Here is a 26,592-nt window from a genome sequence, read left to right as displayed (position 1 = left end):
TTTGCCCCACGGGTCAGTTTGCTGACCTCTGGTCAAGGGCACGAGACAAGCCTGAGGTCAAGCCATTTCCCAGCAAGGTCTCCAAGAGTAAGTTTCTGAATTACTCCTCTGGCCTCAGCGTTTCCCCTTCTGTAAAATGGGAATTGTATCCTCCCCTGGGCTGTCATTGTCAAATGCTTAACACTTAGTAGGTGATCAATAAGCACTGGCTAGGCCTGAGTGGTCAAAGACGCCATTGCTTTTCTACGTGACAGGTGCTGGGGCCACAGCAATAAATACCACAGTCCCTGTCTTCAAGAAATCCCAGCCTGATGGAGGAGGCAGCTACTGCAAGAGGGAACGAAAAGAGCCTTAAGAAAAGGCAGCCAGAATGTTGGCAAGGCTAGAATTCCAGGGATTTCCCCCTCCCCTCCATTTTTTTTGTCTTCCGTACTTCCCCAGCTCTCCACCTGGAGTGCAGGAGAGCACAATGCTTAATAGCTCAAATTCTGGGCTCCGACACCTGGGTCCGCAGCTGGAATCCCATCTCCAATGTTCGCTCTAGCCGTGTGATCCGGGGCAAGTGGCTTACTCTCTGGGTGGGCCTCCGTGGCCTCGTCCGTGAGAAGGAATTGCGGAGGGGCTCAACGCAGCATCATCAGCCAAGCGCTTAGAACAGTGCACGGGCTACCAAGAAGGTTCTGATCATTAAAATGCCAAAGGTAGAATTAAATAGTTAATATTTAATCTACAGAGAGCACCCCAACGTTGAAAGGACCTGAAACAAAGATGGAAGGAAGTCCAAACCCGGGGAGGAGAGACCGGCCTCCTCGGCCTCCTGCACCTACTTTCTCGCCGATGTCCTATGTGGCGTTGCAGTCAGTTTCCTGGCACCCTGCGTGCCCCGGCCTCACCCACCCCTCTGACTGGCAGCAAGCAGCTGGGGTGGCCGCCCAGAAAAAAAAAAAAAATGCCAGTGGGTTTGGCTAGAGCAGCTGGTCAAGCAAGCTCCGTGGTTTCCAATGCCCCCAAAAAGCCCAGAGCTGGGGATCTCCAGAGCATCTCAAGGCCCCAGGTGAGCAGAGTGGTCTTCCCTCCGGTGCTGTGGGTCCGACACCCTGCCCCCCTCATCAGCGGGTCAGGCAGTGGGCTCTCCTCTGCCTGCCCCAAGCCCAAAATCAGAGCCAGAGCCAAACCCTGGCAGGCATTCACCTAGCAGCGGGTCTGCTCAGAAGCAGAGTGCAGCCATGGTGCTCCCAGGAAGCTTCCAGAACACTCACGGAGTGCCAGGCACAGCGCTAAATGCACCCCCTACACCACCTCACCTCCTCCCAACCTGCAACTCTGACAAGCAGGTCCCATCATTGTCCCCATCTTTTGGATCAGGAGACAGAGGCTTGATCCAGCTCATGACCAGTGCAGAGCAAAACAGGACTCCAAGCAGTTCTTGTAACCACCTGGGAAAGGGTCAGTGAGGCCGACCTTCGGGGTCTTAGTGACACACCGGTTTGGGGGAGGGGAGATATTCTCGGACCCTGAAGGCAAGTTTGGGGCTTCGACCCGTGCTCCCACCCACAGAGCCCTCTCCTGTAACTCTCCCAGCAGGAGTGTGTCTTCACATATTCAAGGTCAGTATTTGCCACCAGAAGGTCCTCTCCTCTCCGAGGAGGCCGGGGCTGGTCCCCACCCTGCGGCCCCAAGGACCCCAATGCCTGGCACATACTAGGCTCTCAATAAAGGTGATTCGTGACCCAGCTTGCATAGACTCCATCTCCACTCTGCCCATCCAAGGCCCCCTCGCATTTGGCCTCTCCTGGTATTTGCACCCCAAATCCATGGGCAGGCTGACAGAGGAATCACCTCCAGCCACACACCACAGTGATTTTTTTTTCCTTTTAATTACCTTGACCTTCCTTTAACCTTCCTTTGCTTTCTCTGCTTAAAACATCATTGTTTTGAGAACAGGCAGAAGAGGGCACACTGTAGAGAATGCATAAACTGGGTCCAGAGAACAATCCAACACTTTCATCCCAAACGCTGGCCAGACCCCAAAAGCTTCCAGAGCCTGACAATCATGCAAGAAAAAGACAATGGCTCTGGCCCCTCCAGGAAGTGTTTGGGAAGATTCCAGAGAACTAAACGAGTTGACAGACAGTTTTTCACAGGCCAGTGTCCGTCACCTAAAACAGGGGAGCATCCCCTATAAAGGTTCATTTGTGTCTATTTTTGTGTTCGAGTCTCACAGCACATTAAATAAGCCTTCAAAAGCCAGGGTAACAAGGTAACATAAGCATTTAAAAAGCCACGTCCACAGCAGCTTTATTCACAGTAGCTAAAGTGTGGTAGGAACCCACATGCTCATCCATGGATGATGATAAATAAATGTGGTCCGTCCACACAATGGAATACCAGTCAGCCTGAAGAAGGGAGAGTTCTAACACACACAACACAGATGAACCTTGAAGACATGAGACTCAGCGAAATAAGCCAGTGACAGAAGTCCAAATACTGTAGGATTCTACTTCTACGAGGAGAGTCCCATCCACAGACAGGAGGTAGATGGTGGGAGGCAGGGGGCAGGGAGTCCGTGCTTCATGGGGACAGAGTCTCAGTTTGGGGAGATGGAAAGTTCTGGAGACGGAGGATGGGGGTGGCTGCAGGACAGTGAGTGTGCTTCATGCCGCTGAGCTGTGTACTTAAATATATCTAAGATGGCGGGGCACCTGGCTGGCTGACATGGTAGAGCATGCATGTGACTCTTGATCTCGGGGTCGTGAGTTGGAGCCCCGTGCTGGGCATCAAACTTACTTTTAAAAATAATAATAAGTAAAAATATCAAATCTTTAAAAAAAAAAAACTTACGATGGTAAGTTTTATATTATGTGTATTTACCCACAATAAAAGAAACTGAGGGGAAGAGAAAAGGCCAGAGCGGAGGGGTACTCAGCAGACAGGGGCGCTGCTTCAAAGAACAATCACTTCACCAGCTACTCCTAGGACAGGGCAATGCTTCTCCTAGGGGACCTCGGCACTGATCACACACCAGGAGCAGGTGACGTCCAAGCCAGAGGCCAGGAACCAGGGACCTCAGCAGGTGTCGGTCACAGCAATAGGTACAGAGGCACACCTTCCCCTCTGACAAAACCTCCCAGCGCTGAAAAAACAAGTCTGTTCTCAAAAGCAAAAGATTAGGGAAAAAAACAAAAAACAAACAAACACAAAAAAAAACACAAAAAACTGCTCACACCAGGGACATTCCTGCAGATAATACGGTTCTGGATATTTTGGCTAAAATGTGTACAGAAATAAATCCACAGAGGAATGTCTTAAATTATATCACAAGACACAAGAGCCCGGAGCATTTCCAACAAGCACCTAAATTTGGAGACCTCGGCAAAGGAATAATAAAAGCATGTTCCCTGTTTCCCTGGTGCCCCAACTACAAGTGGCTTAACCGTTTCTAAACAGAGGGGACAACCCCCCCCAAAAAATATGCCTTTTTTGTGTCTCAGACTTGGCACGAACCCCAGCTGTCTTTCATTAGCTGTGTGGCCTTAGGTAAGTTAAGTAACTTCTCTGGTCTCCAACATGAGAATGACAGTGCTCCCTCTGTAGCCGTGTGGCCTCTAACATTGATCCTAGACATCCTCTTCTGGCCTCGCCACCGTGGATGCCAACCTCCCCTCAAAGTCACTGCTCCCAGCTTATTCACCCTTACCTGTTGCCCACCCCCACCTCAGAAACTTCCCTGTTCTCCAAAATTCCAAAACCACAGGCAGTCGTTCTACTTCTGCTGAGACTTTGCCCAACTTTGTGATTTAGCTTCTCTCTCTGTCCCTGACCTGCCGACATCCCCAAGATTGCTCCACAATATAATAATCATCATACCCTCCCCCATTCTCAAACAACGAGGCTCTTTCCCCCCTTCACTGCCCAACCTCTCAGAAGACGTGTGGCCTCCACTTTCACCTTCTGCTATGCTACAACTCGACATCTCTGCCTCAGAAGGGCCCCTCCCCAGGGCTCCGATGGCTTCTCTAGGACAATTCCATGGATTCTACTCAGGACTCACCTTGTGTGGCTTCCCGACAGCTTTGGGCTCAGGCGAGAAGACCCTCCTTTCTCCCTTTCCTTGTATCTTTTGTGATACAACCGTTAAGCAGCCCACCCCCACCTCCACTCACTTTCTCCCACCTCGATCTCATGCTCACTAACTTCTCCCAGGGAATTTCACGGTGTATGAAAGAGTCGAAACAATAAAAAAGTAATGGATGTGCGTTTGGAACATGCCTTCCTGGTTACGAAAACATTATAAAACTATAGTGATTAGAACAGTAGCAGGCCTGGTACAAGAACATATTGATGGCTATTCAGAAACAGACCCCAAATCAAAGCCAAAGGAGTAAATTTCTGCAATAAACAGCAGTGAGACCCCAACGAGTTACTGGGGGGTAGGGGAGGGACATCCCTTTGAATCATGCACACCGATAGATCCCAAATGTCCCGGATGAATCTTTTTTAATGATAATTAAAATAGGGAATTTGGGGAAAAAATCATTTTATGGATGGAAAAGGACTTTCTAAACATAAAGTAACAACATGAGAGGCATGCAAAGATCCCACTCTGGACTCCATAAACATCTGAAGCTTCTCTGGCAACAGCCGGCGATCCAGAGCATTTTCACCACTGAACAAAAAGGTCTGAAAACCCATTTGGCAGGGATGCCTGGGTGGCTCAGTCGTTAAGTGTCTGCCTTTGGCTCAGGTCATGATCTCAGGGCCCTGGGATGAGCCCCGCATCGGGCTCCCTGCTCAGCCGGAAGCCTGCTTCTCCCTCTCCCACTCCCCCTGCTTGTGTTCCCTCTCTCGCTGTCTCTCTCTCTGTCGAATAAATAAATAAAATCTTTAAAAAACACAAAAACAAAAACATTTGGCCAAAGGGTCAATAGCCTTCATCTATGAAAACCTCACGTAGACTAGTATTTCGAAAACCACTAAAGTACTAAAAGATAAATGGACAGAGGATATGAACAGGAAGAGAAAACCCAAATGATAAATAAACATGTTCTAAAAGGCTCAACCCCGATAGCAATCAAAGAAATGCAAATACAGTTACAACACCTCGGCTCCTCCCTGCAGTAAATTATGAACAATGTTTCGAGCAACACTCAAAGCTGGCCAAGGTGTTCCCTCTCAGCCAGTGCTAGGAGGAGTGCCCATCAGTACAACATTTCCAGAAAGTCATCTGGTAACTGGTATCAAGAGCCTTTGGCCCAGAAATTTCACTTCTGGAAAAGCAAGGCCCAAAGAAACAGATGCTTGATAAAGCTCTGACCCCAAAATGTTCATCCTTCTCTTTAGAATAACTGGAAATCACCTAAATGCTCAAAGACAGGGAAAGGTAAGTAAATAAAGATACAACAGAACCATGATTAGGAAGTACTCCCACTAACTGTGGGATAAGGGCTGCTGTTGTGTTTCCTTCATCCATTTCTTTCCCCCAAACGTCTACCCTGAGCAATCTTACTTCTATAATCAGACGAGATAAACTTTTTTTTTTCCCCCACAATGAAGTCCACACTCATCCGCCTCTACCCCGTCCCAAGCAAGAGGAACATTCAACTATATAGCACAGGAAGTGGCAAAACCCGGCCCACAACTTGTCTTGTCAATAAAGTTTTATTGAAACACAGCCATGCCCATGTGTTGATGTGTTGCCATGGCCACGCTGCGGGGTTGTAACAGGAGACCACACAAACTGCAAAGTTGAAAGTATTTGCTACCAGAGCCTCTGCAGAAAAAATGTGCCACCCCCTGGTCTAGGGAAGGCCTCCAGCTTCTCACCAACGAACGAGGCGTGAGAAGCAGCCGAAAGCCCTGCGTACCCCAGCATACCTTTCTGGCAGTGGCTGTGTGTCCAACACCGCTCGACAAACTGCCCGTTGATGACAGTGGCGGGGCAGCTGGTCTTGCCCTTTGCGGTGCCTGGACAAATGTCCCCACACTCCTCGTTGTCGTCTTTGTTCAGCACAATGTAATTATCCTCCACAGAATCCAGGATGCGCGACCAGTCAATGGTGGCCAGGTAGCAGAGCTCATTGTTCTTCTCAATGCGGACGGAGCCCCGGGTAATGTTCATCAAGCTGTAGAGGCCAAGCTCCTTCAGGTGAACCATCTCGAAGATGACCAGCGCATAGTTGAAGAAGAGACGCGAGCCCCGGATGACCGTGAGGTTGGGGAACAGGTCCTTCAGGCTCTCCAGCCCATAGACCCGGAAGAGCAGCAAGTAATCAGTGATCATGATGAGTTTGGGGAAACTGAGGTCTCGGAAATCCTCGGGCCTCGTTTTGAACATCAACAGTATCTGCAAATGTCCTTCAATGACCGAGCAGTTGGCCAGCTCATGCAACCTCGTGAGGTTGTTCCGGATATCCATGCCAGGGCACACTAGAAGTGAAAACAAGCAGAAAGCAAGACAGGTGAGCAAACATGCCATGGACGGGTTATAAGAATTAGTGGCAGGCCCAGCTTCGCAGGTGTGCAACCCGAGTCGTGGGACTCATTCAGGAGGGCCCAACCCTTGGCTCAATGCTCTTCCATCCATCTTGAAATCCTTAATCATTTTTGAGCAAGGGGCCCCACGTTTTCACTCTGCCTGGGTCCCTGCAAATTAGCGAGCCCTGATGATGAGTGGTTTTCTCTACAGTGTCTGTGCCTAAGTCATCACTTCCAGAAGGCAAAGAACATAACCCCTTTGGTGGGACCTGTGAGCAGCCTGAGAACCATCGCATCGATTATCATGCAGTGGAGACCTTGGGACTACACGGGATTGAGTAAGGCGGCAGGTGCAGAAGGGAAAGGGGAGCTGTGCCTGGTGAGTCAACACTGGAGACTTGGCTTTAGGAGGATAAAGGTGCCCGCATCAAAATGGGGCAAGGAGAGCTGAATTTGTTTTGTCAATTCTCCTACCTCGAGGTCTCTCCTTCCCAACCTGCCTTCCTTGTTCCCTGTTACCTGATCTCCCCCGCACAAACAGTCTGCATGCCCATCTCCCAAAGGTGGTCCTTCCCGGGCTCCAGCACCCTCCCTGGCTCCCCATGACCCTGCACTTCTCCCTCCCAACCCTCAGGGCTCCCCCCTCGCTCACTCCCCTGCACCATGCTGAAGAGGCTGCCCACCACTCACACACCTCCAAGGCTCAGTGTCCTCCCCTTGTAACATGACCTATGGGAAGCAGTGAGTGGGCTAACAGGCATGCAAGCAGTGCCCAGCACACAGTAGGTGCTCAATTAACGCCAGCTATCTTGCTGTGGTTTATTTCTCCTGAACATATCACAATCATCCCGGGGCTCTGTGCCTTCACTTCCCTAGCTCAGACAGTAAATATGTTCGGCTTCGTGGTCAGACGGTCTGGGTAGAAACTACTCCACTCTGCCATCGTAGCTCCAAAGCAGGCGGAGACAGTATGTGAATGAGTGGATGTGGCTGTGTTCCAATAAAACTTTATTTACAAAAACTGGTGGTGGTCTGGAGTTTCATTCCTGGGGCTGCGGTGTGGTAACCCTTGCCCTCGTCCAGTGCTGTCCAACAGAACTTTCAGCACTGATACCAATGTTCTATATCTGCTCTGAGTTTCAATAAAAGCAAAAACGGGTCATTTAAACTGAACACAGAGTGGGCGCCTGGGTGGCTCAGTTGGTTAAGCGTCTGCTTTCAGCTCAGGTCATGATCCCAGGGTCCTGGGATCGAGCCCCGCATCGGGCTCCCTGCTTCTCCCTCTCCCGCTTCCCCTGCTTGTGTTCCCTCTCTCACTGTGTCTCTCTCTGTCAAATAAATAAATAAAATCTTTAAAAAAAAAAAGACCGAGGAACTGAATTTTTAATTTTACTTTAGTTAATTTAAGTGAAAATGGACACATGCAGCTAGGTGCTACTGTACTGGACGGGCAGCCCTAGCTCTGTTGGCTCTCAAAGCCCCTTTATGCCTTAGCTCCCTGTTTCTAAATCCAGCCCATCACCCTTCAAGATCCAGCTCAAACACCACCTCTTCCAGGCAGCCTTCTCTGATTTCCTTTCTCCCATATATCTATTAGAAGCTTTTCCTTCTCCTTGTGCCCCTTAAACTCGAGTTAACATTCACCAGAATCAAACTCTTGAGACAGCTTCTCCTTGCCAACACACACACACACACACACACCTCAACACCTGGAATATAAGGCTCGGTATACAATCTCCACTTACTATATTCTAAGACACTAACCCGTCCCCCAGTATCTTGGAGGCAAACAGATTATCCTAAAGAATAGTAGAAAATCCTCTTAAAAATCTACCCGGAGAACAACTCGCAAAAGCAGCACAAATCAGGAAGAAAGAAACACACACACACACACACACACACACACACACACACAAAGCAAAGCAAACAATTGGGGGAGTAAAGTTGCAACGTTCCTTAGTCAAGTTCTGTGCAGATTAGGCTAAATCAAGGGAAAATACACGCACACATTCATCTACTCACTAGGAAGTTGGGACGAAGACACCTGTTCGAGCTCCACACACAGCCCCCAGCTGCAGTCACATCCAAACATCCACATACAGAGGTCGCCCCAGGTACAGCGCCACTGACGTCTCCCACAAGCCCTGTCCCCCCCCCCCGACCAGCAGCAGGCAAGAGTGCCAGATCTGATGAATAAAAATGCAGGATGCCCAGTTAAATTTCAATTTCAGATAAGCAACAAGTATTTCCTTAGGATAACTACATCCCCTGCAATGTTTGGAGCATACTTATCCTTAGAAACTGTTGTTTATAGGAAATTCAAATTTAGCCGGGTGTTCTGCCTTTTCTCTGGCAACTTATGGTGTAGGTTTGGCCACAGTTCTGGGCTCCTCAAACCTGAACCTCATCCTGTGTTTTACATGCACGCCCTAAAATTTTACGGTGCAGGAGCAAAAAACACCTGCCCGCCATCCTCCCCAGGCTGTGGCAGGACCAAAACCAGGGATGAACGTTCATTCAACTGTTGAACACCAGGGAAATGCAAATCCAAGCCACAATGAGACACCACTTCACTCCCACGAGGATGGCTAAAATCAGAAATGGACAATAACAAGTGTTGTCAAGGATGCAGAGCAATTGGAACCCTTGTACTTCACCGGTAGGAACATAAAATGATGCAGCTGCTGTGGAAAAGTCTGGCGATTCTTCAAACCATTAAGCAAAGAGTTACCACGTGACCCAGCAATTCCACTCCTAGGTAGATACCCAAGAGAAATGAAAACACAACCACAGAGAAACTTGTACAGGCACACCTGGGAGATGCTGCGGGTTCGGTTCCAGACCACCGCAATAAAGCAAATATCTCAAAAAAATGCATCAAATGAATTTCTTGGTTTCCCCAGTGCATAAAAAAGTTATATTTGGGGGCGCCTGGGTGGCCCAGTCGTCAAGCTTCTGCCTTTGGCTCAGGTCATGATCCCAGGGTCCTGGGATCGAGCCCCTCGTCGGGCTCCCTGCTCAGTGGAGAGCCTGCTTCTCCCTCTCCCCGCTCCCCCTGTTTGTGTTCCCTCTCTCGCTGTCTCGCTGTCAAATAAATAAATAAAATCTTTAAAAAAAAAGTTATATTTGGGGAAGCTGGTGACTCAGTCGGTTAAGCATCCAACTCTTGATTTCGGCTGGGGTCATGACTCAGGCTCATAAGATCGAGTCCCATGTCAGGTTCATGCTGGGCATGGAGGCTGCTTAAGATTCTCTTTCTCCCGTGGGGCACCTGGGTGGTTCAGTTAGTTGAGCGTCTGCCTTCAGCTCAAGTCATGATCCCAGGATGCTGGGACTGAGTCCCACGTCAGGCACCCTCCTCGTTGGGGAGCCTGCTTCTCCCTCTCCCTCTGCCTGGTGCTCCCCCTGCTTGTGTGTGCTCGCTTGCTCGCTCGCTCTCTCAAATAAATAAAACCTTTAAAAAATAAAATAAACTCATCTGATTTTGGAACTTGACCAAAAAAAAAGATTCTCTCTCACTCTCCCTCTGCCCCTCCCTCCCCCTCTAAAAAAAAAAAGTTATATACCCATTATACTATAGTCTACAAAGTGTGCAACAGCATTATGACTAAAAAAAAGTATGCCCCTTAATTAAAAAATAATTCACTGCTAAAAAATGCTAATGATCATCTGAGCTTTTGGTGAGTCATAATCACCGATCACCGATCACCAAACCAATATAATGAAAAAGTCTGAAATATTGTGAGAATTACCAAAAATGACACGGACACACGAAGTGAGCAAATGCTTTGGAAAAATGGGGCAGATAGACTTGCTCGATGCAGGCTTGCCACAAACCTTCAACTTGTAAAAAGCGCAGTATCTGCAAAGCACGATCAAGTGGAGTGCAATAAAACAACCTATGCGTGTATACAAATGTCCCCGGGAAGCACTATTCATAATAGCCAAGAAGTGGAGACAGCCCAATGTCCATCAGCCAATGAATGGATAAACAAGATGTGGCATATCCATACAATGAAATACGATTCAGCCATAAGAAGGGATGAAGCCCTGATATGAGCAACAACACGGATGTAGCCTGAAAACCTGATGCTCAGTGAAAGAAGCCAGTCACAAAAGACCACATGTGCTATGATTCCATTTACACGGAATGTCCAGAAGAGGCCAACCTATAGAGACAGAAAGTAGATTAGTGGTTCCCAGGGGCTGGGGAGGAAGGAATGAGGAGGGACAGCTAACGAGGATGGGGTTTCTCTTTGGAGCACCAAAAATGTTCTAAAATGGACTGTAGTGATGGTTGCACAACTCGGTGAATGAAGTAAGAGCCACTGAATTGTAAACTTTAAATAGGTGAATTGCACGGTATTGAATCATAGCTCAATAAAGTTGTTATAAAAAATTAAATGACTATAATAGTAGGGAACAATAAAGAACTGCTTTTTTAAAGTCTCCAATGAATCTCACTCAACTCATTAAAGCTGTGTGTGTACCTATTAGTCCAAACAATAGAGCAATTTACTGTTGGGACAGAAAATATCCCGAGGATGTTCGAAATGGTGCCAGAAATAAATGTAGGGCCTTCTGCTGGCTTTTAATACCTCTGGGTGGGTACCGAAGAACGCTTCAGGTTCTTAATAAGTGGTACGTGGCTAGCCAGCCCTCTACACACAGGGAGAGCTGGGAGAGAAGGGCAATGAGGAGCAGGGGCATTGGGGGATCCAGCGACTGCTAATATAGTAGCCCCCTGTTATCCGTAGGTTCGGTTACCCATGGTCAACTGCAGTCAGAAAACATTAAATGGAAAATTCCTGAAATAAACAATTCGTAAGTTTCGAATTGCCGAGGATTCTGAGGAGCATGATGAAATCTCACGCCATCCTGTTTCGCCCGGTATGTGAATCATCCCTTTGTCCAACCCATCCAAGCTGCGTGCGCTAGACACCCGTTAGTCACCTCACATAGGTATGTGGGTATAGAAAATAAACATAGCATCTGTGGGGCTCGGGACTATCATGGTTTCACGCATCCACTGAGGGTCTTGGAACACATCCCCGGCAGATAAGGGGGGGGGCTACTGTGTTTTCTGAGCACTTACTATATAAAGTACCTGGGCCACTCTCTGGCTCACTGAATTCTAAAAATAATCCCCAGAGGAGGTGCATTTTCACGCCCATTTGTGTGACAAGCAAATCGAGACTCACCCAGGCTTGAGTTTTAAGTGGTGGCACAAAGTTTGCAACCTTGCAATTACATGCAAAGTCTATGCTGTAACTCTGTTACAGTTTTACCATCTTTGTTCCTTCAAAAACATGCCTAATGAAGAAGCGGCTACATGTGACAAATATCAGGAAACAGTGAAACAGTTTTGCTGCTGTGACAACCCAGGGAAATCTTGTTAAAGATCATTTCCTTTGTTCACTCCTTCAGCAAATATTTGAGGAGGACCTGCTCCATGCCCAACATTGTTCCAAGGATGGAAGTGCCACAGGGATTAGGACCTGATCTGGATCTCTCAGACTAGTTAGTCGCTATCAACTACCTAAGTCAACTTAAAATATAACCAAGAGGATGCCTTCAAGAAGAGCTTCAGGCCAGAAGAGATCACAGAAACGAGCTATTTGACTTGGTCTGGGACAATGAAGGAAGGCTTCCTGAAGGAGGTGGCCCTAGGACCAACACCTACACAAATGGTGCATTAAGAATTATTTAGTTCTGCCTACTTCACTGGAAGGTCAAGGGCAATGGCAAGCTACAGCTCATCGCCATGGGTGGCCAGGCTGTATAGCATCTAGAGCACTACCATCCAACAGAAATATGATATGAGCCACATATGGCATTTTAAATTTTCTCTAAAAAGGTAAAAAGAAACAGATGAAATGAGGGTCACCTGGGTAGCTCAGTCGGTTAAGGTTCTGCCTTCAGCTCAGGTCATGATCTCAGGGTCTTGGGATCGAGCCCCGCATCGGGCTCCCTGCTCGGCGGGAAGCCTGCTTTTCCCTCTCCCACTCCCCCTGCTTGTGTTCCCTCTCTTGCTTTGTCTCTCTCTGTCAAATAAATAAATAAAATCTTTAAAAAAAAAACCAGATGAAATTAAATACATTTTAATTAATGCAATGTATTCAAAAATTTCACTTCAACATGTAAGCTATACTTAAAAATTATTAATGAGATACTCCACAGGATTTTTTTTTCACAGTAAGCTTTCAAAATGCCATGCAGCAGGTCTCAATTCAGATGCTAACTCTGCAGCAGAAATACTAGATCTGTATATGTAGATTTCATACAACGTAGCATTGAAAATATAGGCGCATTTCCCCAGCTTGTCCCAAACGTCCCAGAGGGTTTTCCAGCAACAGAATCCAACATTGACTTTTTTAATATTTAAATGAACTAAAGTAAAATAAAAGTAAAGATTCGGTCAGCCTGGCCACAGCTTCGAGAGCCCCATGTGGACAATGGCCACCATACTGAACAGCCCACACACGGAACATCTCCCTCGGAGCAACACGTTCTTTTGGACGGCCCTGGTCTAGAACTTCCTGCCCAGCCGGAGGGATCTGAGGATTTTCCAGGCAAGAAGACTTAACACGAGAGCCATCTTGGAAAGTGTCCCTTCTCCCTGATTGTCTCTCCACCATGAAAGCAGGCAAGAGGTGTGCAGGGGCCGGGAAGGGGCTATCTAGAAGGTTCTGAGAGTGCTTTCCAATGCTGAGAGTTTCAGACATTCTGCGTTCGATCATGAATGTACTCCACATTCTTCAAATGCTCCCTGGTGACCTAGTCTGGAGCCACGTGTTCTCTGCATTCCTACCAGTCTTAACACCCCGAAATTCAGGAGTCCTGTGCCAACGAGCCTTGGGTTTAGGTGTCCGGCCACCACCCATGCCAGTTCCGGGCCGCACTAGAAACCCAGCAGATCTGGCTTCCTACCGCAGCACCTGCCAGTTATGGTCATCCTGAGCCACCTCCTCCATCTCTGCCTCCGTTTCCTCGCTGTGAACAATGGCAGCAGCGTGATAAAGAAGCTATGAAGAACCGATGAGAACTGGAATGTGGCCATGCACCCATGTCAGTGCCCTGCGCTGAGCTCACGGAACCAATTCCTAGATGGATTATCACATTCGGAAAGGAGAACTGGGGGCACACTGCGGTATCAGACATCCTGAAGATTCTCCGCCTGCCCGAAAAACTAGCTCTTAAAACTGGCTTCCTCCAAGAAGGAGAAATGGGGGAGCCGGGGCCCGTGGCAGGGAGAATCAAGACCCCAGGATTCTAATGTGGGTTCCAGGACCAGCAAGTCAGCCACATGGGAATCACTCCTTTATTCATTCATCCAACGTCTGCTGAGCATCCCGGTGCACCGGGCATCATGCCGGGCACAGGGACTATCAAGATGGGTAAGGTGGAGGGCTTCCAGCTCGTAGACACCGAACTAACTGCAATAAGCTGCCGTCAGAATGTGCTAAAGCAACGCGCCCGACAGACCAGAGGCCTGATGGCCCCAGGTGCGAATCTCAGCTTTGCCGACCAGCAGCTGTGTGACCTCAGGTGAGTAATTTAACCTCTCTAGGCTTCCATTTTCCTGGCCCCACGGGGAGTGGGGTGGGAGCAGGTGCACAGAGGCAGAGAGGCAGAGGAGGCTGGAGTTAACAGGGAACCAAATAAGTATCCTAGAGAAGCCAGCTCAGACAAGATCTAAGGGACTTCAAGAGGCCTGGGGGACCTATCCTGACCACGTGGGCTTGAAGGGGTAGTGATGAAACCACCACGGCTCAGGGGCAATTTTATAAACACAGATGCCTCTGGACCCAGAGATTCTTGTTCTGGAAGTCTGCTGCAGATAGGTTCATACGTGCAACTCAGGGAGGTTTATGGGTGGACCAGAGGTGGGGGGGACTAAGGCATTGTAGTATTTTCCTGCAAATTCCTGGTGAAAATCCCAGTGAGAGAAGAAGCAGCCCAGAGAGGAGACCTGAGGAAGGTAGTTTTGGGGTTTTTTTTTTTTTTTAAGATTTTATTTATTTATTTGACAGAGACGGGGGGTGGCTGGAGGGAGAGAGAGCGTGCACAAGCAGGGGGAGCGGCAGGCAGAGGGAGAGGAAGAAGCAGGCTCCTCGTGGAACAGGGAGCCCAACATGGGGCTCGATCCCAGGACCCTGAGATCATGACCTGAGCCAAAGGCAGACACTTAACTGACTGAGCCACCCAGGCGCCCCAGGAAGGTGGTTCTTGAGCGCAGTTAGAAGGAGGAGTAGACGGGAGGGCCCCTCTGCCTCCACAGTGGCCAGCCACAGGGGTCAGGGGCCCCGAGGTGGGTGCTTGGGGGCTCGGATACTCGGGAACAGAAGATGCAGGTAACAACAGTGGCCCATCATCGTACATACAGGATAGAGAAGAACATTGTGTAAGCAGAGGACCAGAGGGGAAAGGGGGCCCTGATGGGACATTTGCCATCCAGACCACCATCCTTCTAGAAACTTCTCACAGTCTTGGAGGATTCACCAAGGAGATCTCCTGAACAAGCCAAGAGCCAATGAGGGGCTGTGGGAGATGTGGAAGTCGAAGAAAGCCCCAGGAAAGATAGAACTGAAATCCCTACAGGTTCTCCCTCCCCGGGAGAAGGCAGATGCCTGACCTGTGATGTCCACAAGGCAGGGACATCAAAAGGCCGGGGAGAGACCTGTGAATTCCTCAGACCGGGGAAGATAAGCTCTCAAAAACAGGCTTTCCGAGGGTGACTACAGAAAGCCACATCAGCCATGAGCACGTGAGTCGGGCTCCACCGGAAATTGCTGGACACAGAGGGGTGGCAAACGCCCTGAGGGGTGGGTGTGCGCAAGGCTGGGACACAGACAAAACACTGCGCACGTGCTGCCCAGACAGATTTTCTAGAAAAGGAATGTGACGGAAGCTCAGAGAGGACTGTATCCTCCTCAAGGCCACACAGCAAAGATGAGAGAGCCAGGACCTGAGCCCCGTATACTAGTTTGCTCGGGCTGCCATAACGCAGACCCGCCGGCCAGGAGGCTTACCCACCACACATTAATTTCTCACGGTCCTGGCATCCAGGAGTCCAAGCGCAAGGTGTCAGCAGGGCTGGTTTCTTCTGAGGCCTCTCTTCGTCCTATAAACAACCAGCTTCTCCCTATGTCTTCACAAGGTAGACCCTCTGTTCGCGCACAGGTCTGTGTCCTGATCTCCTCTTCTCATGAGGACACCAGGCATACTGGATTAGCACCCACTGTGAGGCCCTCGTCCTAAACCTTGATCACCTCTTTCAAGACCCGATCTCCAAATACAGTCACACTCTGCGGAGCTGCGGGGGTAGGGCCTCAACCCATGAATTTGGGGGAGAGGGACATAATCCAGCCCATCAGGCACAGGTGCCTAGGGCACCAGTACCAGTACCTGTGCCCTTACCCATCACAGAGGGTTCCCCACAGCGTGCTCTGTGCAAGGCCAGCACTGGAATCACGGACGGGGAGAAGGCAGATTCCCAGGCCCGGCTCTAGACCAAATAAATCAATATGTCCAGGAGCCAGACCCAAGAATCTGCATTTTACACAAGGTCCCCCAAGGGATGTGGTGGGGACTCAAGTCGGACAGACATACCATCTACCCACCCTGGCCCCCACCTCTCCAGCCGGGGACCCCCCACCTGTCTGTCTCCTTTCTGCTGTCCCACCTGCTCCACTGAGCACTTCGCCCCAGGATCAATACCATCAGACGCCTTCTCTGGAGACTGTTGACTGTTGCTAGAGAGAACCCCGTAAACATGGTGGGCCGCCCCTCCCCGCCAGCAATTTCAAAGAAAGCTGGACCCACACCCATTTTATCTGCCAGTGTCCCTCTCGGCTAGGTTTCAGAGCCGATTCTGATCCCGGTTCTCATCTTAGTCAGCTAGGGCTGCCCTAAGAAAATACCACCGATTGGGCAACGTAAGCCCCAGAAACTTATTTCTCACAGTTCTGGAGGCTGGGAGTCTGAGATCAAGGTAGCCAGCTCGGTCCCTTGGTGGGGAGGGCTCTCTTCCTAGCCTGCACACTCTGCCTTCTCCCTGTCCGTACGTGGTCTTTCCTTGGGGCGCCCAAGCAGGAAGAAAGGGACCTCTCTCCTCCTGTCCTGAAGAGGCCACCAACCCTATCAAATTAGGGCTCTACTCTTCTGACCTCAGTTAACCTTAATGACCTCCCCCAAAAGCTCTATCGCCCACGTGGCTCCCGTGTATGAACTGGCAGGGGTGGGGGCTACGGGACGTTGCTTCTTGCTTTGGACAAACACGTATCAAGCCCTTCTCCAGCCTACACTGAGAGCATGATCTCATGTGCCAGGGGAAGGGGTCCGGCTGGCAGCTGTGGAAGGACCCAGGTAGGAAGTAGAAAAATCCCTATGGCAGCAGAGGAGAGAAAGTACTGAACAGGGCACCCACTGGCTGAGAAGAAAGGGGGCCTATTGTGGGAGCAGGGGCAAGGGGAGAGGTGAGGCCACAGAGACCCGAGGGGATTACCATCAACGGGACGTGGGGCCCAGGGCGGTGGAGAAGGGGAGGGAGAAGTGAGGGGCAGTCACTAATGGACATGGAGCGGACCAAAGGTCCGTGCCCATCCTGATTACCACCTTCTACAAGCCCGACGGCTCCAGAACATCTAGGCTAATTCCTCCACTCATAGCTGTGCAATCCTATGGGCATCACACATCAAACCACAGGATCATAAGAAGCTTTCATGCCCCTTGGGGATTCTACCTCCTCACTTTTCTAGATGCGGACGGATAGTGCCACAGAAGACACAGGAAAGAAAACCAAAAGAAGTCTTGCAAAACCGAAGGCACTTTGTTTAAAAAATAATAATAATAATAATAATAAAGTAGCAGGTGGCTTTGATACAATGCAACCACTTGTAATTAGAAAGGAACATCTCAGAACTCCTCCCCTTTCTGATCTTCTGCAAGGAAACAGGATACATCTTTGGAAACAGATTGGCAACAAGAAATCATAGAAGGGCTGCAGGAAAACAGGGGCAGCTCTACTCTCTCTATCCCTCTGTGGCCAAGCACTGCCTTTTTGCGCATGGTTAGCAAACACAGTTTTTGGAAAGTACCTATGTTTTCCACATTCCCACAAAGGCACAGGAGAGAAGCGAGAATCTCCCACTAACGGGCCGCTGTTCCTGAACACACAACAGAAGCTACCATACAGACCCGATGTGACACCATACCCTTCTGGAATTGGAAGAAAAACCCAGATGGGAACCCAAATTTTAATCCTCATGAGTCTGCCTTGAACTCCAACTGGAAGGCATATCCAGTCTGCATCTGGCAACACAGCACAGCAAATCTTGCTGTGCTGGAAACACAGTCTCTTTCTAAAACCCCCAAGGCCACTGGAGCACCCCCCGACACCAGGATCAACAGAACACAGGAGACCCCTCCTTGAAACAAGGGCCAGCGGTCTGGTACCATCTCATGAACTTTCCAAGACGTAACCAAGGCTTCCTGCACAGATAAAAATAGGACCAGAGGGGCAGATGTGTTCCACAAGATTCAACACAGGCCCTGGTAACCCCAAATGCACAAACTATAAAGCACAGTGACAGGACACCACATCCAGCCCATTCTCATTAGTTTGACCGTCTGTGGACTCCCCTTGGAACGCAGGGTTAGCAAACACTGCGCCGTTGTCCCTAGGGAAATACAAGGTTAGGTTCCTGCAAGCCTCTGGCCACAATGTTTTTGTCAACTGATTAATCCATAACCTTGTTTTATGTGCATTTCTGTTTAAATACACCTTATTTAATAGACAGTGTTGATTCATTAACTTTGAATCACAGCCAACAGCACCAGACACTAGAGCTCGGGCCTGAGCAAAGCTTATCCCCCCACGTATTCTCTCTGTGAGGCACATCACAACTCTCCTGCATCTATTCTTTCCACTTACATGAACAGCCCATCAACACGATGGGCGAGGCCTTTTCAAGCAGCAAAATCACCAGCGAAAAGCACGAAAATGTGGGAAACGCAGCACTACGTACATCATCAAAGGAGACACTTGTTTTCATCTTTGGGGCTTGCGTGAATCCACTGTCCCAGAGATAAAACACAGAACTCCGCCACGCCTGACCTCAGCTGGGAACGGCCCGATTCGGCGACCCAGATGGTCTGATGCTCTAAGCAGGTCCGGAAGAACCACCAAAGTGCACTGCATACTGGTTTTAGAAGTACAAATTAATTTTAGCCACGAGGCAAATTCACAAATAGGAAATCCCTGAGCAAATCTTATGAGGGCTTAAATTTAAAATATCAAATGTTAAGAATATTAATTCAATTGGGACACCTGGGTGGCTCAGTCAGTTAAGCGATTGACTTCAGCTCAGGTCATGATCTCAGCCCTGCCTTGGGCTCTATGCTCAGTGGGGAGCCTGCTTCTCCCTCTCCCTCTGCCCTTCCCCCCCGCTCACGCTTTCTCTCTCTCTCTCTCAAATAAATAAAATCTTTTTAAAAAAGAATATTAATTCAATTATAAGATAAGTTTTAAAGTCTACAGAGAAAACAATGAAGAATAGATCAGTGTTGCTAGGGTTGGGGATGGAGAGAGCATAACCATCAAGGGATGCCTGGAGGGAACTCGGGTGATGGCACTGTTCCGCATCCCAGTTATGGGGACAGTCACACAACTCTATGGATGGGTTAAAATTCATATAACTCTGCGCACGCACCCACATACAATTAAGATGCAAACTGATAGCACAGTCACCTCCCAGGATAGAAATGGGATGATTTTAGGGATAGAGTGTAGCAAGGGGACTTCTGTTTTTCCTCTCCAGGGTTTTGCAAATTTTTTGCAATGAGCGTGCATTACTTGTTATTTTAATTAAAAAAAACATAAATAGGGTCCTGTTGTAAAACATAAGCCAATGTATGTATTCTTTTTTTTAGAAGATTTATTTATTTTAGAGACAGAAAGCAGGTGCGCACATGTGGCGGGGAAGGGGCTGAAGGAGAAGGAAAGGCTCTCAAGAAGACTCTGGGCTGAGCGGGGAGCCCCAACCAGGGCTCGATCTCACGACCCTGAGATCATGACCTGAGCCCAAATCAAGAGTCTGCCACTCAACTGACTGAGCCACCCAGGCACCCCTAATGTGTATATTCTTTTAAAGATCTTTTTTTAAAGATTTTATTTATTTATTTGAGAGAGAGCGAGAATGAGAGATAGAAAGCACGAGAGGGAAGAGGGTCAGAGGGAGAAGCAGACTCCCTGCTGAGCAGGAAGCCCGACGTGGGACTTGATCCCGGGACTCCAGGATCATGACCTGAGCCGAAGGCAGTCGCCTAACCAACTGAGCCACCCAGGCACCCTAATGTGTGTATTCTTAATAAAAATTAACACAAGGGGGGGGCGCCTGGGTGGCTCAGTTGTTAAGCATCTGCCTCTAGCTCAGGTCATGATCCCAGGGTCCTGGGATCAAGCCCCACGTCGGGCTCCCTGCTGGGCGGGAAGCCTGCTTCTCCCTCTCCCACTCCCCCTGCTTGTGTTCTCTCTCTCGCTGTCTCTGTCAAATAAATAAATAAAATCTTTAAAAAAATAAAAATTAACACAAGGGATCTTGAAAGAAAATCTCGTAGCAGACACCACTTTCGAGTTCCAGACAGAAAGCCGACAGCGAGGAATCCTCATTCAACACCACGATGACTGTTCAAATAAATAAATCTTGCGACCATGCACACAGCTACTGAGGGGACATCATGGTATTTTTCTACCATTGGAACCCATATATTCAGGGGGCATAAATTTCTTTAATACAGCTTTCTCTGTAAAGGGGAAAATGCAGCATCCCGGAACATTCGTGATGCCTTCGTGTTGTACCGGGGACCACACAAGCAATCAGACAGGTCATCATGATCCTCAAGGGCTCTGTTGTAAATTAGGAGTCCGCAAACTCTCTCTGTGAAGGGCCAAAGTATAAATATTTTTGTGCGCCATGCAATTCCAACTATTCAACTCTGTCTTTAGGACATAAAAGCAACCATAGAGGAGGCCAATAAAACTTTATTTATAAAACCTGCGCGGGCAGGCAGGAGTCGGCCTATGGGCTATAGTTTGCTGGCGCCTCTTCTAGATGAAGGAGTTTGACTATGTAAATTCAAAACTGGGCTGAGAGTGGATGGCAGTAGGGATTGGCCCTCGATGAAGAGAGAGCTAACATCTGAGCCCAGGAAGGGAGCAGAGAAGGTGGAGAGGGAACCAGGTGCAGGTGAAAACTCTGCAAGAGACTGTGCGTTCCTGCTTCCCCGGAGCGGGGGGCCGGGGGGGAAGACAGTAGCAGACCCAGAGAGGTCAGCTAGGGTGAGGGGACAGGAGACGCACCCAGGAGGTGAAGGATTACCTTCGCAAGAGCCATCGGCAAAGCAAAGCAATGGAAACACGAGCCAGATGCTGTGGGAAGTGCAGTGGGTGTGAGGGGAGAAGGAGGGTGGTTAGGGCCCACCGGGGAGGCTGGGCAGGGGAAGGCTGGAGATGGGTGGTGGGCAATGGGGTTCAGGGAGTACTGAATGTTTGTAGGCTGGAAAGGGAAAGGCTCCGGGGCAGATGGAGATCCGAGTACAGAGAAGAGAGCAGGAAGACCCAGGTGGGGAAGTGCCCCAGACGAGGGAAAGGTTTTCTCCCTCAATGCAGTTGTTCTCAACTAGGGACAGCTAGCAATGTCCAGAGACATTTTGATTGTCATGACTTGGAGAGAGGCGGTGCTACAGCACGTTGTTGGGGGGAGAGACCGGGCATGCGGCTCAACTTCTCACAATACACAGGATAGCTCCTCCCCCAACAACCAAGACCTATCTAACCCCAAATATTAAGAGCACTGAAGTTGAGAGGTTCTACTCTAACCAGGTTAAGAATGGAAGTCAATGATGGAGTGGGGTGCAGTGGGGACCCCCAGGAGCTCACCCCCATGACCTCTATGAGTGAGTGGGGCAGGGATGACAGGCAGGGCTCAAGGAGAGAAGCAAGGGTTAAGAATAACGTCAGGGAGGTTACAGAGCAGGCAGAAGTCCTGCTCTGGGGGCCCCAAAGCACACAAGATAACCCACAAGAGAAATATCTGGGGCCGCCCTTGAGAAATGAGGGGCACCTGAGAAACAAGGGGGCTCTGGAAGCAAGCCTCTCACGCCTCAATTGGCCGACTGCTGGACTCCCCCAAAGCCCTGTGGGTTTTTATTTTAATTAATCCCACATTGCCTTCATTCTTTGACTTTGCAATGCCCCCGAGTAATCTCAGGCCCCAGCCAGCCAGTCGGAGGAGAAATGGAGGGGGGGAGCCACTGCCCAGTTGAGCGGAGCAGCAGGGACTCCACGGGAGAGTGAGCATCTCCAAGGAAGTCCTGCATTTCGGAAAAAAAATCACACCACCACCCCCTCCCAACCCCCAGCCAAAATGCCCTACCGGTTGACATTAGAGATTAATGATCTGTAAAGTTTCTCGAAGTTTCCAAACCTCCGAGGGGCATCACATCTCATTTAGTTGATAGGATTTTGTTAACCATTACCACGGGCCAGGGGTAGGGAAGCTCAAGCCCAAGAGAGCAACCTTCTATTAAGAAACCAGGGCTCTGCAGCTTAGTCAAATCGCCTCACCTGTGAAAAGGGAAAATAAACCCTACGTCATAGGGCCGTAGTGAGGATTAACTGAGAATTATATATTCAAAGCATATGGAACAGCACCCGCCAAGAGTTTGCTCTTATTAGTACGTGTTAGTTAGGCATTATCTGAAGAATAAAAGAGTCACGGCTTGGAGTATTGGTGAGAACCCGAAGAATATGAACTGACTCAAGAACAAGTATCTTAACCAAACATCTTCTATGCGCCAGGCGCTGTTCTAGGCTCTGGAAACGTAGCTGTGAACTAAAGAAGCATAAGCCTCTGCTCTTGTGGGAACTGTAAATACGTAAAGAAGTGGTAAACCCATCTACTGGCCCCTGGAAGCCCAGGCACAAATCCACAATTAATTACCAAAGCTACAAGGAACAGAAGAGCAGGGAACCACACACACACACACACACACACACACACACACACACACGTGCACACGTACATACATACACTCCTAATGAGAACCCAAGCCAACTGCCACCTTTATTGTGCCCACTGTACACCAAGCACTTGGGCCTTGGACCCACTGTGTAACACAGAGGAGCTCAGCAAACGTGGGGTGTCAACTTTAGAGCCCGTGTGGGCTTTCTCATGGACCTTATTCACCGTCAGGGAGCTCAGGAGCTGCAGCTCCTTCCCTCCCCGACCCCTTCCTCACCATGACTGATTTCCTTTTATGGAGAATTCTGAAAAAGTAACCCAACGGATATTTTTAAAAGCAGGGCCTCAGACACCAGTGGGAAACTCCAGCCATGTTCTTCATTTCTTGCCCCACAACCAGAAAGGCCTGCTACCAAGCCCAAGGAGGATGCTGGAGCTGCAGTTTGCCTCCATCTGCTGCCAGCACAGGGAGGCCCAGGAGGGAAGTCCATGGGGCTAGGGGGTATGAGAGGCTCACCTGAGGTTGAAGACCTCCCTGAGCTGACAGGTAAAGAGCCCTTCATGAAGGGCAGAGCTGGAGGGGGGCTGCGGGGGTTATGGGGGGACATGGGACATCCAGCAGCAACAGTCCAGAGCCCCCCAAGGGCACCACACAGAAAGGTTCAAGTTCTTACTCCCTCTGGCACTGACTTTAGAGCAAGTCGAATTGTCTCCTACCAGAGCCTCAGTTTACTCCTCTATGAAATGGGCAAACAGTATCAACGGGGGGGGGGGGGCCGCCACGGTGAAGGTGCAAAGAGATAAGCCCGTGGCATTTGGTGACACTATAATAATCATGATAAAGACACCACTGCTTCTGCTACAACAAAAGCCCTGTTGCCAAGGCGCTAGAGTTTGCCTCCGGACATCTGGAAACAGAACCCAAAAGTGTAAACATGGTTATGAAGTCCGCGTAGCCACGGGCCTAGATTCAGGGAGGGGGGCAGGATTCTACCATTCTCCCCCGGGAGCACCTATCAGCAGGGGCCCCAAGGGACCCTCAGTCCAGTCACCCTCGACCCTCGCTCCAAAACCCGTGCGCCCCCGGCATTTAACTGTCCAAGGCCGCCTGGACCCAGGGACCCCACTTCACAGGGGATCTGGAGAGGACGCGTGTCGCGTCCCCGGAGCGAGCTGGGCTCGGAGAGGGCTAGGCACGGGTCCGAGGCGCGCTTGGGAGACGCACCCGCGGCGGGGCGGGCACTGGGGCAAGGCTCCTCCGGCCCGGGGCCCGCACACGGGGCGCGGAACCGCGAGCCCAGGCGGGCAAAGGCCAAGGTCAGCGGCTTCCCGCCCCGCGCGGGGCCGAGGCTACCGTCCTGGCCACCCGCATCCCCACACGCACCGATGAGGGCTCTAGGTCCACGGCGGTGGGCTCCATCTTGGCAAGGGGTCCTCCCCCCCGCCACCGCGCTGCTCCCCGCCCACTCCCGGACCCCCAGACTCACCTTCTCCGGGGTACAGGTGGCCCGTGGCACCCAGCAGCAGCGCGGCCACCGCCAGCAGCAGCGGCGCGGACGCCGCCCCCCGCCCAGCCCCGGCGCCCATGGCTGCTGGAGCGCGGGGTCCCGGCGGATCAGAGCGCGCGGCGCCGGCCCGCGGGGGTCATGCTCTGAGGCGGCCGCCCGAGCGGCGCTGGGGGACGCGCGTCCTTCTCTTCCACGCCGGCGGCCCGCGGGCCGCAGCCCCCGCCCGGGAGGGCCCTTGAGACAGCCCCAGGAAGGGGCGCGGGGCCTCGGCCGCTACAAATCCCGCGGCCCGGCGGCGGAGGCGGCCCCGACCCCGGACCACTGCGGCCCGGGCCCCGTCCCGCGATCTTCCGGCCCGGAGCCCCTCGCTGAGCCCCGGCCGCCCGGCTCTCGGCCCGGAGCCCTCTGGGCCACGATCTGCGAACGCTGAGATAGACGGACGCGCGGACAGCCAGACGCGCGGACGGCCGGGCGGGCACCTGGGCAGGCGAGTGGCGGGCGGGCGGGCGGGCGGCGGGAGCGAGGGCTGCTCGGCCCGTAAACAACGCGGCCCGTCAGCTGGGCCCCGTGCGGGTCGCGGGAAAAGGCGGCGCGGATCGAGACTCGGAAGGGACTCGGCGCCCAGGAGAGGCCCCGGGAGGGGTGGAGGGAGGACCGCGAGAGGGAGGCGCCGCCCCGCCCCGCCCGCCAGCCTCCCTACCCGGGGCCCGGTGCTGGAGGCCCCCGGCGCGCCCTGGCCGAGGGGGCGCCCCCGACACCCCGCGACTCGCGTCTCAGAGTTTGGGGGCGCCCCAGATGCCCGACCTATCGAGACGGATCCCTTCCTTAACGTTTTTGCTATTTCGTTCCCTTGGACTCTGGCAGGCTCATTTTGATTTTCTTAAAAATATTTCATTAAAATACTATTTCTCTTGGTCACTGGGTTTTTTGGTACTCCCTTAAATGTTGCGCTCGCGTCACCCTCGTCCCAGTACTGCCAGCGCGTCTCGTAGTAGACGCGCGGGCGCCCCCGCCCAGCGCCAGGGCCCCGGGGACAGCCACGTGCACGCGCGCCCAGTGCGCTCAGTGTGCTCCGTGGCAGGGCTACCGGAGGGAGGGTGCCTTAGGCGCGGCCTGTGGCTCAAGTTGGAGAAAAGACACCTGGGAGAATGTGCAGAACCTCGCAGAAGAGCAAACCAGGCCCCAGAGAGCCCGGTTACCGCACAGGTAGACACACCCGATTTCCAATACACAGACCCAGAGTCCGTGTGTGTCTGAGTGTCTAGCAAATGGCATTCACGAATAGGGCACGATAGCGGCCAACGCACCTTGGCCGGGGGGGGGGGGGGGGGAAGGAGCCTTAAGTCTAGAAAGCCACGACCGAGTGGAATCTGGCTTCCCCTCCCCTCACTTCCTGTGTGGCCTTGGACGTGGGACTTTCTCTCTGTGTGTGTGTGTCTCTGGGTTGGCCTCAGCTCTGTAATGGAGGTAACAATACCTGCAGGTCAGATCTGAGGAGGTGCAAGAGCAATAAAGCATGAGAAAGCACCTAGTACAATTCTAGGCCGAGGGCGCTCATTCTTCCTCTGGTCCATTAAACAAATATTAGTTTGCCAGGAGCTGAGCCCACGGTTTCTCTAACCCACCAGACCTACTCCGGCCTCTGGCTGTTCCCTGGGCCTGTCCGTCCAGTGGCTGGCTCCACCTGAGTGCTCCGGTGAGCCTTCCCCGACCACATTTTGCAAATCCACACCCCCAATCCCTTTGTTCCCTTACCTGTTATTTACATCATTCCAGTACCTCCTGAAATTCTTTGGGTTTCCTGTGTGTCTTCACCCTTCTCCGGGAAGCAGAAAGTGTGTCAATCTTCTTCACTATTTTACACCCGGTGCCTGATCTATCTGTTGCTTAACAAATATTTGTTGAATGGAAGAATCAATATGCAATAAGTAATGAGGATTTACAATGAGCAAAATAAACACACTCCATTTCCTTGTAGACCTCACAGTCTGGCGGGGCAGAAGGCCATTAATTAAATAATCCTGGGGGCATAAAGTGGCGTGGGGGTAGGGGGAATAGGAAAGGAAGACCGTTTGGGCTGAAATCTGAAGGTGAGGAGGAGTCAGCAAAGGAAAGCATGGAAGTGTTCTAGGTGGGAGACCAGCATGAGCAGGGGCCCAGAGGAAGTCAGGCAGGTGTTCTCCCAACGGACCTAGGCACAGAGAGTGGAGAAGGGAAGGTGGACTCAAAGTCAGGGCTAGAAGGGGAAGAGCCTTGGATATACCATGTTAAGCCCCCTCCCAAACCATCTTTATCCTAAAAGCAATGGGGAGCCACTAGAGGGTTTACACAAAAGGGCTGACATAATCTGATTTTCTTTCCAATAATCTCTCACCGTGTGCCATGGGGCAAGCATGGACCCAGGGAGAACAAAGAGAAGGTAGCTGCAGTCCCAGGATATCAAGAATTGTAGGTTCGATAAATGTCCCCCTTCTTCCTTGTGCAAACCTGTCCAGAGCTGTGGGCTTCCCTCGGATCCACGGGAGCCCCAAAAGCCACCACAGTTCCAAGTAGGAAGTATGTGCTGAAAAACACGTGGAAGGAAA

General features: G+C 50.9%; 1 protein-coding gene across 4 annotated transcripts in view; it reads right to left on the bottom strand.

Moving 5' to 3' along the window:
* The window catches only part of INSR (insulin receptor), a 127,981-nt gene extending 103,389 nt beyond the window's left edge, over window positions 1-24,592 (bottom strand). Inside the window, exons 1-2 of one of the 4 annotated variants that reach the window (XM_073889440.1) lie at window positions 23,987-24,592; window positions 5,875-6,426 (exon numbers count right to left, since the gene is read on the bottom strand). In XM_073889440.1, the coding sequence (XP_073745541.1) occupies window positions 5,875-6,426; window positions 23,987-24,086 (652 nt within the window). In that variant the 5' untranslated portion in view covers window positions 24,087-24,592. The remainder of the gene's footprint in view (window positions 1-5,874; window positions 6,427-23,986) is intronic. The other 3 variants (XM_073889439.1, XM_025863348.2, XM_025863347.2) reach the window with 3 other exon arrangements.
* Between the last annotated feature and the right edge of the window lie 2,000 nt (window positions 24,593-26,592).

The sequence above is a fragment of the Callorhinus ursinus genome, unplaced genomic scaffold (genome assembly GCF_003265705.2).
Source record: "Callorhinus ursinus isolate GAN/ISIS: 27379988/994484 unplaced genomic scaffold, GSC_fseal_2.0 scaffold107, whole genome shotgun sequence".
NCBI lineage: Eukaryota > Metazoa > Chordata > Mammalia > Carnivora > Otariidae > Callorhinus > Callorhinus ursinus.
Note: the sequence above shows the minus strand (reverse complement) of the source record. Positions and strands in the feature narration are given on the sequence as shown.